This window comes from Euprymna scolopes, chromosome 16 (genome assembly GCF_053919585.1).
Source record: "Euprymna scolopes isolate OS-2025 chromosome 16, ASM5391958v1, whole genome shotgun sequence".
Lineage (NCBI taxonomy): Eukaryota > Metazoa > Mollusca > Cephalopoda > Sepiida > Sepiolidae > Euprymna > Euprymna scolopes.
Window position 1 is genome coordinate 15,639,009 of NC_136497.1, and position 14,901 is coordinate 15,653,909.

The window sequence follows — 14,901 nt, forward strand, 5'->3', positions numbered from 1 at the left end:
TCAATTCAGCCAACCAAAGGACACAGTTTACTTTTTCCTTAGTTAAAGTCATGGGATCAAATTGATTCTGAAAAACAAAAGAAAATATTTTTTACCTATTTTTTACTCATCTAGAAATTGTTACGAATTTGGTGGTGAAAAATTATTCAATAACTATACTTAAAACTAGATACATGAAACTTTATAACATTTTTTACAGATTATTTCTATCACAAATATAAATAAAGTTATAAATTTTTTTAAAGTGCACACGAACTTTATGGACACCCTGTATATATATGTGTGTGTGTGTGTATGTATATGCAAGGTTAAGCGGTTACTTGATTTGTATCAATTATTATATATATATATATGTGTTTATGTATGTTTATAATCATGTTGACACACCGGTTCTCTTCAGTTCACTGAAATTAAGCAATACTGAGGCTGGCTAGTACAAGATGGGTGACCATTTGGGAATTCTAGGCGCTGTATGTGTTTATCTCAGCATTGTTTCCAGTCGTCCTGAACCTCCACTTGCCACTGGTATCTAACAATGCTACCTCAGGAGATGTGTGGTTGGAGATTGCGCAACTCTTGCCACAAAAATTCCATGTGCAAGTACCCTTACAGTGGGTATCCGTAGTCTGTCAAGATTGAAGGAAGCTACCATGTATGTGTATATGTATATATGTACACATACATATATATATATATATATATATATATATATATGTGTGTGTGTGTGTTAGTATCGATATACACACATAAATTTAGGTGTAGGCTTTATTAGTCTGTGGTTAAAATACTTATTAATATTATTATTTTTATTATTATTGCTATTAACACCATCACCATTGTTATGATTCCATCCATCCCCCATCCACAGCTGTGAGTCCCTGGAGGGGCGTAGGCCATCCACAACTTTTGTAGATACTTTTGTAGCAAGGAGTTCTTTTCTCGGGATGAGAGTGCTGACCTCATGCCCAAACTTCCCAGAAAGTATATACAGTGCCTTGCCTTCCCAAATGGTCACCCATCTGTTACTGGCCAGGCTCAATGTTGCTTAACTTCCGTGATCTGGTGAGAACCGGTGTGTCAATGTGATTGTGCATTACTCATTGTTATTAGTATTGCATTACAATTTGATTTTTCTTTTTAGATAATTGTTATTTTATCAACTTGCATGAAAAGAGCTATGTAAAAGATGCTTAAAACCATTTGAATTATATGAATACCATTAGTAGTTCAAAAGTTATAAGAATTTTAAGCGCCAAAATTTATGCTTTTTCTTTAGAGAAAATGGGCTAAATTACGGACTTTCAATTTCAAGAAATTCGGTAATTTCAGCACCATTTATATATTTTTCAAGCTATTCTCATGAAACTTAGTACACTTATGTAAAATTGTGTACTCTTTCAGATTACACAGTCAAATCTAATGTATCTCTTTACCATAAGCCATGAATTATAAATTAAGATGTACAAATTTTATTCATGAACAAAACTAAGTATTATACTGGTATTTAAATATAGCTTTATTGAGAGTAGGTATTTACCCGGCTCCCCACCAAAGGAGAGCTTAATCTTGGGTGTAGCCATTGAATGCCTAAAGAGCATTCACGGCCAGTATTTACTACTCCCCTCAAAGAAAAGAAAAAAAATTGAGTAGATATGAATTAATCTCAGAAATAAATCGAAGAAAATTTTTCATATAGATTTTGGATTTCTGTAAAAGATAAAAATTCCCGTAGTCGACCAGTCCAATTTTCAATGTTGTAAATCCTCTCTATTTGGACTAAAATATACCCCTATTTTCTGAGATCCAACCATAAATCATACTCTACATGAAACCATCGATGAAGCTTTCACAGTACCAAGATACCAGGAATCCTGATAAGCAATATATTCATCAGTTGATGGTAATTTTCATAATTTCTACTCTGTTGCTTTACTGAAAATTCAACTATGTAAACAAAGAAATAAAACGGTTATTTTTTATCTTGTTTTGACCTTAACATTTAAAATGATTACTTTTATAGATTTTAGTGTATGCTGAAAACGAATATTGCATTTAAATTTTCTGCAAATAAGTAGTTTTCGGATATTAAACAATGTCATTTCTTATGTTATCGCTGGTAACCATCTTGGAACATGCAAACGCAACCCTGAGAAACTATACGCAAACGCACGTACCAAGATTGCCACCAGCAATAACATAAGAAATGACATTGCTTAATATCCGGAAAGGCACTTATTTGCAGAAAATTTAAATGCTATATTCGTTTTCAGCATACCCGAAAACCTTAAAAGGTAGTCATTTTCAAGAAAAATATTAAGGTGGAAACAAGGTAAAAATTTACAAAATGCATCACAACTAAATTCTTTATCGAACCGCCTATCTTCAGCTTAAAAAAAAAAAGGTTTTGTTGTACAGATTCGAAAAAATGGTCTTGACAATGAGTTAAAAATTAAAAAAAATTATACAAAATACTACTAGAAACCCACCCATTAAATGTCATGAGGACATTTATTGGTTGGGTTTCTAACAGTATTTTGTATATTTTTAAGTCATTGTCGAGATTTCAAAGACATGAGAGACCATGTGGCTATTTTTCTTCTGCTCGTGTAACACTCAACATTAATTGTCGAAATAAACAAGCATTTTACATTAAATAAATGCATTAAAAACTTATCCAACTATATAGAAGAGTAACTTATCTTGCCTTTGGTAATATTTATTTGGGTGCTTATGCACTTATGTGACCGTGCTATTTTTTCAAATAGTATTTTCAAATTAAATTCAAGTTTAACAGTATCTTTTTCTTATTTAATTGTTAGGTGAAAGTACAGAATAGTAAGACAAACTCACTTCCCTCCTCATGTTAAGAATTTGTTTCTAAATAATAACATTATTATTTCAGCATAAGTGCACAAATACCTTTTATTTGTTATATATTTGCTGTTTTTTTTTTACCACTAAAAAGCACAATTCTAGCTAAAGTGCAAGTAAGAAGTTATAAATACCATGGTAAACGCATGTACTTAATACATTTTGTTGTTTTTAATGCTTTTAGTACATTTTTTTTTATTACATTTTCACTCCAATGAAACAAGACACATTGCCACTTTGATGTAGGGTGTTACTATCAGGGACATAAGCTACAGGGATGCTATGTAGGGAGTTGGGCAGCAAGATGTCGGTTCACATTATACTTGAACTTCTGCATGTCAGTACAGTTAGGGAAGCAGGGACCCAGACGGGAATTCCAAAGTCTAGCGGTTCTGAGGAAGAAACTACTAGAGTAGAAGGCTCTCTTACATCTAGGAATCTCTACTTTGAAGAGTTGGGATTAAGCTGCTTGTTGGGTTTGTCGTGGGTATTTACGTCAAGGAGGTACAAGTGCTTGCAGTTTGTTGGAGCATTCACCATTAAAGTACTTGTAGAACAGGCAGAGGGATGCAGCATTTCATCGATGGGACAGAGGTTGCAGCTTAGATGACAGTTCAGGACCCATCAGGTTGGCAACTCTCTTTTGAACCTTTTCTAGGAGTTAGAGACTAATAGCAGATGCACCAGCCCAAATATGACAACAATACTCCATACATGGGCGAATGGTGGCCTTATAGAGGTACAAGATACTTTCGGGTGTTAGTAGCTTTCTAGCATTGTAGAGAGAACCTACCTTCTTTGCAATGCTCTCGATGTAATTGTTCCAACTTATGTTTCTTGTGAATGTTAGGCCGAGGAGTTTAAAAGGTGTACTTTCAGATAAAGAGTCTTTGGCCATTGCTATTGGTGGTAGATAAGGTTTCTTGTAGTTATTGAAGGAAACAAGTTTAGTCTTGGCAGCATTGAATGTGACCATCCATTTTTGTCCCCATTCCACTACAGATTGGAGGTCATCCTCTAGTGTTTTTGCCATTTCTTTAGATATGTGTTCATTTGTTTCCCTGTCGTGTCTGTTATAGAGCGTGGTGTCATCAGCATATATACCCATCTCAGAGACAATTTTGTTAGGAGGTCATTTATGAATATTAGGAATAATAGAGGTGCAAAGATAAACATTGTACTAAAAGCATTAAAGACAACAAAATTTTTTTGGCTCAGTATTGTTTGGAAATCAAATTTGAAAAACTTGAAAATAATTTTTTAAATTGACAAACTCAGATTAAAAAATGAAACTGGTTTTTCTGCTTTTGTTTTGAAAGCAGAAAAAACAGTTTTTCTATTAAGAGAATACAAACAAAATTCGTTAATGCGCTGACTTTAGTCAGCTCAGCAGCACATTGCGAGCCGCTTTCACCGTTAAGCGGATTTGAATTTCTATAAAAGATAACATTTTTAAGAAATTTCCGCACAATTAATAATTATCAAATATTTACATATTATACATGAAAATAATTCTGAAACTATTATCTATATGAAAATGGATGATATATACCGATTTAGCTTATCAATTTTGAAATATTCTTTGTCAACTTTGCTCGGTCGTAACTTTGCTTCCTGTTGTTGTAAAAATTTAAATCAAAGTCCAGTAAAGATGGACTTCTATGCTTATATAGCCTGTAAAATTTCAGCCATATACAATCAAATTTAACCCCGCGCATGAGTATCCAAATGTAATGTATACAATGTAAACATTGAAAAAACAGTTTCCCTTTTTGTTGTCGTCATTTTTTACCGTTTTTTTTTTCCATTTTTAACTTGGAGCATAAAAACATTGAAGCATAAAAGAAAAATAAATTAACATCATTGGAATGCTTATTCTATTCTCTTTCCATCAATGTAATTCTTTTAAAAATTGACCCACAAATAAAAGATATGACTTGTTGAAACACGAAAATACAGCATACGCTTGTAATGCTAATATATATATATATATATATATATATATATATATATATATATATATATATATATATATATATATTTATTTAAAGGTTTTAATTATCAATTCAGACAAGTTTTCTTTCACAAGAATTTCTAATACTAAGAAAAAAGAAATAAAAATTTTTTTTTAAACAATCCAAAATTTGAGAACTTGAGAAATAGTGGGAATATTCTAGAATGTATTATTATTGGTTGATGTTCTCCATGAAAAAAGGGTTTCGGCCTAGCTAAGAAGTTGTCTTGTAGACATAAATGGGTTTAATTGCAGTCCCAACATGATTCGTAGATTATAAATAATCTGATTGGAAGAATCTATTAAAGAACCCCAAAATGTCAGAAATCAAAAGAAAATCATGCAAAGAAACCTTCTGGCACCAAGAGGTAGTTACTTTTTCAAATGTTACTAACCAAAAGTTATATATTTAATTTAAGTGTACTCTGACCTCCTTTCCCTTTCTCCCTTATGACATTTCTTTTGTCAATAGTAATGAATTAACAGTTGGCCTTTGTAATAATCTTTGTATTTCATTTGTCTTAAAATATTTTTGTGTGGTAAATTAAATGTTGCATTTAAAACTTTGTTCTTTTAAAGTTTCTTGCTTTTCATCACACATGTTTTTAACAATCTAACAATGAGATGCACCCCGAAAGCAATAGGAAACATCTTCACTTGTCTTCCTGAGATTACATGACTCTACAATGTGAAGAGCCTTGGTCATTAAAACTGTTAAAAAACAGCGCTGCTGCTGCTGAAGAAAACAACAACAACATGAACAACAACAATTGTTTGAACATTTGATGAACTTCATTATTTCAATTTGTCTAATATATATATATTGCTTTCCGGACTGCTGGAAAACTGCTACTGTGGTATCAGTTTTCAAGAATTCTGGCGAAAGAACTGACCCATTAAATTATCGCCTCATTAGCCTCCTCCCACTTTTCGCCAAAATATTTGAGACCATAATTAATCAAGCTCTTGTCCATCACCTTACAGATGCTAAACTTCTGACTGACCAACAATATAGATTTAGGCTAGCCCATTCCACAGCAGACATCCTAACTGTAATCTGAACGTATATACCATTCACTGGACAAAGCGAGGGAAGATAGAGCAGTAACTCTAGATATATCTAAGGCTTTTGACAGGGTATGGCATGAGGGTCTCCTCAGGAAAATTAGATCATACGGTATTACTGGTAGAATACTTAACATAATTAAATCCTTCTTAGATAAGAGAAAAATCCAGGTTGTCCTTGACAGTCGTACATCTAAACAATATGATATACATGCGGGTGTGCCTCAAGGGTCTATCCTTGGACCTCTATTATTCCTAATATTCATAAATGGCTTCCCTGACAAAATTGTCTGTGAGATGGGTATATATGCTGATGACACCACACTCTATAACAGGCATGACAGGAAAACAAATGAACACATATCTAAAGAAATGGCAGAAACACTAGAGGATGGAATGGGGACAAAAATGGATGGTCACCTTCAATGCTGCCAAAACTAAACTTGTTTCCTTCAATAATTACAAGAAACCTTCTCTACCACCAATAGCAATGGCCAACAACTCTTTATCTGAGAGTACATCTTTTAAACTCCTTGGCCTAACATTCACAGGAAACATAAGTTGGAACAATTACATTGAAAGCATTGCCAGGACCGCTGCGAAGAAGGTAGGCTCTCTCTACCGTGCTAGAAAACTACTAACACCTAAAAGTATCCTGTACCTCTATAAGGCCACCATTCGCCCATGTATGAAGTGTTGTTGTCATATTTGGGCTGGTGCATCTACTACTAGTCTCTCACTCCTAGACAAGGTTCAAAAGAGAGTCGCCACTCTGATAGGTTCTAAACTGGCATCTTAGCTGCAGCCTCTGTCTCATCGAGAAAATGTTGCATACCTCTGCCTGTTCTACAAGTATTTTAATGATGAATGATCTGACGAACTGCAGACACTTGTGCCTCCACGACGTAAACACCCTCGACAAACCCGACAGGCAGCTAAATCCCACCCCCACACAGTAGAGATCCCTAGATGTAAAAGATCTTTCTACTCCAGTAGTTTCTTCCCCAGAACTGCTAGACTTTAGAATTCCATTCCAGGTCCCTGCTTCCCCAACTGTACTGAGATGGAGAAATTCAAGTGTAACGTGAACCGACATCTTGCTGCCCAACTCCCTACATAGTACCCCAGTAGCTGTTGCCCCTGATAGTAGCCCCCTACACCAAAGTGGCAATGTGCCTTGTTTGGGGTGAAAATGTAATAATAAAAAAAATATATATATATATATATTAATGATGGAATGATGCTAATATTTTCCCCAATTCCAAAATGAACTCCCAATTTTGATACAATTACCAATGCAGATTCTTTATAAATCTCTAAATATTTTTTCCTGATTATCGTAAAAACACGTGTTAAATGTGTACGTTTTCTCAAGCTTAAAAACACACTTATGAGTGTAATCTATAGTGTTTAGCTTTACTGGTAGTTTAAAATCAAAAAATATTTATTTTATTATTACTACCAGCAGTGAAAGATTTTGTTTTAAACAAAATCAAATAAAAATAATAATAGTAATAAAAAAAAATCGTTTTTTGGCATCAGGAAATAGGCTAAAATTTTTCTGATTCTGATACTGATTCCAATATTCCAAAAAATTCTAATTTTTCCGATTCTGATTAACACTAAAATATATACACTGCATAAGGTTACTGAAAGATCCAACTTTATTTTACAGTGCCTCTGCTGATGCTGATATTACTGCCGAAAAGCCATCCGAAGAAGAAAAAAGGTCAAAAGAGGAAGTAGAAAAGTCTGAGAAGACTCCAGAACCACCCCCACCATCAACAACACCTCCTCAAGAGACAAAAACTGCAGTGGAAGAAGAGATCAAAAAGGATGAAGAAGCATTGGCCCCAGCTGCAGAAGTCCCTCCACCAGCTCCAGCAGTTGATCAGCCAGAAGTGCCATCTGAAGCTGAAAGTAATGAAACTCCAAAGGAAGACAGCTCTGCAGAAAAGCCACCAGCTCCTCCACTTCCTCCGCCATCGGAAACGCCTCCACCACTACCAGATGAAGACATTCCGTCAATGGAGGCAGACACTGAAGTCGATACTGCCCCTGACACACCTGCAACAATACCTGCCACTCCAGTGGGGGCTGATATAATGACAGATATGGAACATGATGAAGCTGGGGTCACAGAAGAGACCACCACAGATACAGGTATAATTGTTTGAATATATATAAAACATTTTGTGTGAGTGTGTGTATATATATCTGTGGAGATATACTTTATTTCCTTTTAATATATGCCAATTCTTATTGAAGAAGCTCAATGTAATTACAGAGCAAAATAATGAATGAATGACAAAAGTCTATATTCCAAAGTCCATGATGTTGACCATCTTATAATTTATTCCTTTAGTTCAGTTGACTTATACAATTCTTGACAGTATCTGTTTTGTAGCGCAAAATCAATCACTTAATTATTATATCAATTAGTGAATCTATTATGCCCTTAACTCATCAGAAAAAATAGCAACAATCAATTCATCAAAAGGAAATAAAGTGCGTTTTGACATGATTAAAATCCGAAAATTGGAAGAGAAGCTGCAAATACCTTATATGTTTCCATTATGCAATTTTAAATTCAAAATGGCGTAATGGAAACATATTATAAGATATTTACAGTTTCTCTTCCAATTTTCGGATTTTAATCATGTCAAAATGTACTTTATTTCCTTTCGATAGGTTGATTGTTCCTATTTTTTCTGATGAGTTAAGGGCAAAATAGATTCACTAATTGATATAATAATTAAGTGATTGATTTTGTGCTACAAAACAGATACTGTCAAGAATTGTAAATGTCAACTGAATTAACGTAATAAATTATAAGATGATCAACATCATGAACTTTGGAATATAGACTTTTGTCATTCATTCATTATGTATATATATATATATATATATATACACACATATATTATTCAATTAATGTGAAAAAGAATATATATAGTCAGGTTTTTACTAATTATCATTTTTGCTATATATACACACATATATATATATATATATATATATATATATATATATATATATATAATACACAACGTGAAAAATATATAAATGCTTATATATTTTTATTTATATTTTATTTGTGATATATAAAAATATAAAATGTCTAAGAAAAAAGGAATTTTCGGCTACTTCCTACGACCTTTGTTAATGTAATGGGAGAAGTGTGTGTAGTATGTTTGTATGTATGTGTGTGTACAGTGTGTAAAAAAAAGTGGTTATGTGACGTAATCAACCTGAGGGAGCAATTTGCCCCTCATTGGGGAGCTGTAGATCCCTCCAGGGGCCTATGCTAAGATCGCTTTAGCGACAAATATCCCGAGGAGTTGAAATAGAGAATATAAATATATATTTTATTTCATTGTCAAAATAGATATGTTTGCTTTTTGGTTGGAAAACCTGAGATATTTTGTTATTTGAAAAAACTCAACAACAGGAAATGTGAGGATGTTAGAATAATATATTGTACTGTCTGGGTGATGGGTGGTGACCTTAGGGGTCATGGGATTTTAATATTGACTTGAATCTTAGTCTGGGGTTTAGCATGATTTGATTGGCTGGGGAAACTTTCCACCAGTCGATACACTCAAAAACTAGTCAAATTACTTTTTGATTTTGGGAGTACAGATCGTGTGGAGACCGCTGTTCCCTGAAGACGTGACTCCGCCTCCTCCGCCCGTCTGACGCTGTCTGTGAAGAATATTTGAGACTTTGAAAACTTACTAAGAACTGAACGATATTTGTAAAACATTTGTACATAATTTTGTGAATTAATCCTCGTAGAATAGAGTTTCACGTGTCTGTTTTTCTTTCTGCCTGTGGCTTCGATATTCGCTTTCAGCATACAGGATTCAATGTAACAACCCTCAGGGAAGGACCAGACGATCTGAGCAGAGTTTTTACTAAATTTACTAAATATATTGCTATTGTAAAAATATTTGCATGAATTTATGTTTATTGGTAAAAAATGTGTGATGTGTGAAAGAACATTTCCCACATAGTATATTATTTTCTTTTGTGATAAAAATTTTTTATAAGAGTTTTTTTAAAAAGAAAATTTTCATCTTTAAAAAAAAGTTGTCAATTCAATTTTTGAATTCAAAATCCAATAAATACAAAGTATTTTCAAATAATTAACTATATATCATGAGAAAACATTATTTTGATCAAGTTAAAGGTGAAATTATAGGAATGAAAAAGGTTAGAAATTCCATTCTCTATTTTTTTTTTAAATTATAAGAAAACATGAAAAATATGGAATCACCAGTCACTTAGGAAGGCCAAAAAAACGAGAAGTAATAATGTAAAATTTCTAAATAAGAAAATCTTTGCCGAAAATTCGCAAAAAACTAGAACAGAATGTTTAGTGCTCTCGTTAAATTGTTAGAAACTATTTAAATGATATCGGTTTATACTTGGCACCCTTCTAAATGTTATTGAAACCACAACATATTAATAATCGGTTTGAGGCAAGCAAGAGATGGATAAAAATGTCAGAGGATAAAATTAAATAAAACCATGACATTCAGTGATGAATGTAAATTTAATTTCTATAATGCAAACAAAAAATATGGCAAAAGATAACTTACGAGCTAAATCAAAAAATGTTTACTGAAATGTAACATTTGGAGGAAGGTCTGGTAAGGTTTGAGGGTGTTTTTATTACAAAATGTTAAATTCTTCCTTGTTTAATTTCGTAAAAAAATTTGGTACTTTGGCTTTTTCTGAGTACATTTTAGTCCAAGACAATGACCCAAAACCCACTTGCAATCTTACAAATTAATTTTTTCAGAGAAAATTCCATGACCATCAGAAACTGTCCGGCACAATCACTGGAATGCAATCCCATAGCTAACTTGTGGACAATTAATAAAACTAAAACATTGGCAATAAAATGTTTAAAATTAAAGCCGACTCCAAATCAGCCATAAATGAAAGAAATTTCCACATGATGAAGATTTATTAGAAATTTCCTTATTAAAAAATTGACATTATTACTTTTCAGCTTTTTTGGCCTATTTCCACCTAAGTGACTGGTGATGCCATATTTTTCATGTTTTCTTATAATTTTTTGAACAGTAGAGAATGGATGTTCCAGAAACCTTGAAATACTTTTTAATGATTTTCTAGCCTTTTTGATACCTATAATTTCACCTTTAACATGATCAGAATGATGTTTAGTTAATTATTTGAAAATATCTTTTATTTTTGGATTCGGATCTTAGTGAAATTATTCATGTTACTATTTGTTCAGATTTCTGACTTATGATTTATTTAATCAATCAATTCATTGTTCATGAATTTGCAATTTGACTCAATTGGATCCATGTGCATCATTGCTCAACTATTCTCTACTGTTTTCAAATCACTTCTTCAAACTTTGAAAAGTTTTCTTTTAACAGAATAGTAGAAATTCATTTAGAATTTTCAAAGTTTTCAAATATGTAGAGACAAGTAATTTTTTTTATTTCGTTAGTTATTTCCTCTGATGCGAATAGCTTATTTTTGAAACTCCATGAATTAAGGAAAAATATTTTTTTGTATTGCTTGTTTGAACAATTGATGAACTAATAACTATTGTAAGTGTAAATTTTATTTTTCATCATTTCAATTTTTCTTATATTAATACTCTATAATATTGGACATTCATTTATCACAATAAAAGCTAAATATCAGTTATCTGGGTCAGATTAATTCATTTTTACAATAAATTGTAGCAAATAATGCTGTTTTATTGTTAATAACATATTACAGCAATAACAAATAAAAATTGGCTAGTTAGAAGCAAAGTTTTATTTGTCAGCTTAAGAGGGTTTCCTTTTTTTCTGTTGTTCTTGGCCTTCAGGCCGGGATCAAAGTGTAGTATCTGTTCTGCAGATGCTGCACTTAAGATAATTTGTACCAATCAATGGAGGGGAAACCCTCTGTACTGAGACAATTATTATTTTTGGTAATTTTGCCTACTTTTAGGGGAGCTGGTTTTTACCCTACATTAAAAACCGCCTTGTGCCTAATTTGCTTTGGTGGGGAAGCAAATAAATACATTAAATACTATTTGTGTCTAATTTCAAAAACCCAATAATATAACTTTATATGTTAGATGACCCTTTCTTGTGTTATTTGAGAATGGAATTGCATTATACTTTGCATTGTGATTAATCTTGACAAACTGATTTTGTATGAAAATGAAAATAGGTACAGAAGATAAAACCTCTGGTGGGACTGAAACTGATGGTACAACCCAGCCAGCTACTCCTTCGGCATCATCACCACAGTCTGCTGCGAAAGGTAGTTCTGAAGCAATGTCCACCACAGCTGAGGACAGAGAGGAACCAATGCAGGTTGATGATGTGAACACTGCGGCCAACACTCCTGAGGCATCTGCTGCAGACACTGCCACAGATGTGTCAGCAGCAGGCACCCCGACAGATGCATCTGCTGCCAGCACCATTGAGGATAATGCAACTGGAGGTGCTGAAACACCACCAATAGACATGATAGACAATGAGAAAAACTCAAACAAGGAAAATGAGATGGAGAAGATATCAAAAAACAAGAAAAGTCCCAAAGAAGAAGACATGGAAGTTGACGTTGACCCACAATGTTATTGGTAATTATGAAGATGGATCTTTTTTTTATTTTTCGAATTATTGTTATTTTTACCTGTATCCTTATGGGAACTGGTGTTGCATTATACCCTGTTCCCAAAATGCAAAGGTGTTGCGTTAAGAATGAAGAATCAAAAACAAGAAAACTTAGTTATATTTTTCACATTATTAGAGAAGAATGCTTTTAGCATCCCCAGCTTCCCATACACAGTCACCTTCCTCCTTAGTCCAGGTCCTGGATATGACCTTAAACTATATCCGATGGTGAGGCCCCAGCTTGCGGGCTCTGGGGAGTGTGAAGCCACCCTTTAATTGCCATTGCTCCCAGGTCCACTCTGACCCGGAGTGGTAGTACCTGTTAGGGTCCCAACTGTGGGTTAAATAGAAACTGACTTACAAAAAACAAATATATTCTATGAAAAAATTTTTCTTCAAAATCACCGGATTCGGCATTAAATAATCTGAAAAGGATTGATATGCCGTAAAACAAAAACAATCAACCAACTAATCCTTAGTCCAAGCTGGGTGGAACAAAAAGGAAAACGTTTGCTCACAGACTTCTCATCTCTCCCTTTGATTTTGTCCGATTCTCTCTCTCGATTGGCAATTATTTTTAGCACATTCCTAAAATTAACATATTCTAAAAAACAATAAAATCGTTATAATTCGTACTATTTTGGATTATTCCAACTACTTTTCTCATCTTGTATGCTTTTTTCACAATGTTTTGCTCAATGTAACTGCTGATCTTCTTTAGGTGTTTCTTGTTGATCTTGAAAATCTTCATGGAATTTCAAACTGAACCCTTTTTTTTAAATAACAATGTAGCATAGTCTTGTTCTGTCAGCCACAACTGGGTAGAAGTAATTCACAATTGTGTATGTATCGCCTTGTATTGAGGATTGAACCATCAACCTCTAGAAGAGTGTCATCACGACTAAATTTTACCTTATATGTTATCTTTTTCCTTACGGGTCCTTGCGGAAAATTCTGTTTTGACAATCTTCTTGGGATTGATGGTTCAATCCTCAGTGCAGGCGATACTGAGAATGCAATTGCAAATTACTTAAGATTTCTACTCAATCATGGCTGATAGAATGAGAGTATGCTACCCTTGTGGATTAAATAATGGGTTTAGTTCAAAATTCCATGCTATTTTGAGTTTAAAACTTCAAAAATTCAAAATAAAACAACTATTATTATATACGCACGGTGTCCCCATGATGCAGTAAAGTCATTTAAACTATTAAATTTTCTACATCTTTAACGTCCAGAAAAAGAAATAAAATTTTAGTTGTAAGGTCGACAATCTTTATTATATTTTTCAATTTAAAGTATGAGTTATCCCCCCTTGCTAACTTTATTTTTCAATGATTATTTAAAAATGTTCCATGTTAGTCGTCTGAACCAAACTAAGTAATTAAAAAAATTAATTGTAGTGAAGTATGTTATTATATTGTCAATAACAATTGTACAACGATGAGAAATAAAAATCAGAAGCAGTTTTATTTGTTATATTAAATTGTATTTGCGTTTGACTTTGCAAATCTGACAAGATAATTTTATATGTTATAAATAACAATGGGCACTCCCATCGATTTCAACGTATGAATTTCATTCAACAACTAAATTGTTTGAAATCCACACAGATAATTTGTTTATAGTGTAACCACAGTCGATTTCATATCCGCCAGTGACTGACAGTTGAAGACAGATGATTTAAGTTAGAAGCATTCCGATGGAGGCTGACACTGATGATGACTACCAATTAGTTCTGCAAGTAATCAGTGAAGCCAGCACTAATCTCTAGTAACTACCAGATTTCCAGGGTCAGCAGTGACCCCCCCCCCTCCACTAACAGTCATAGTTAAATTTGTTTTTGGGGATGACCCTTTGCCCAATCTTTTCTAGTTTTATGTCATACTTCCACTGGACAGCAGGTTCTGCTAGTATATATATATATACTAGCTGTACCCTGCCACGCGTTGCTGTGGCTCAAATTGGCGCAATGGAAAAAGTTCCAAAATGAGGAAAAGCATGTTTCTTATAGGTTTAATTTTCCATTTTGCATGGGTACACAGTTTTTGTTGTCCCATTTTCTTAGCTGATATAGAGATTTTCCGGTTTGGTGACTCTTGAATACGTAATATAGATTGTCCATGTGAAAAAACAGTCAGTGTGTAACTGTAAGGCCCACAATTGTAAAGATTGTTCCCTGTGCTTTGTTGATGGTTATTGCAAATGACAATAAAATTGGAAAGTTCAATTTCCTAAAGTGTAATGATGTATCTGTGAAAGGTCCTGTTAAGATTGTTGTTTCTATGATAT

The 14,901-nt window shown here is 33.4% G+C and overlaps 1 protein-coding gene across 2 annotated transcripts in view; it reads left to right on the top strand.

The window, feature by feature from the left end:
• LOC145295853 (set1/Ash2 histone methyltransferase complex subunit ASH2-like) overlaps nucleotides 1–14,901 on the top strand; it is a 417,474-nt gene that overhangs the window by 27,241 nt on the left and 375,332 nt on the right. For both annotated transcript variants that reach the window (XM_080141580.1, XM_080141581.1), the window contains exons 2-3: nucleotides 7,626–8,113; nucleotides 12,161–12,575. In XM_080141580.1, coding sequence (XP_079997706.1) covers nucleotides 7,626–8,113; nucleotides 12,161–12,575 — 903 coding nt within the window. The remainder of the gene's footprint in view (nucleotides 1–7,625; nucleotides 8,114–12,160; nucleotides 12,576–14,901) is intronic.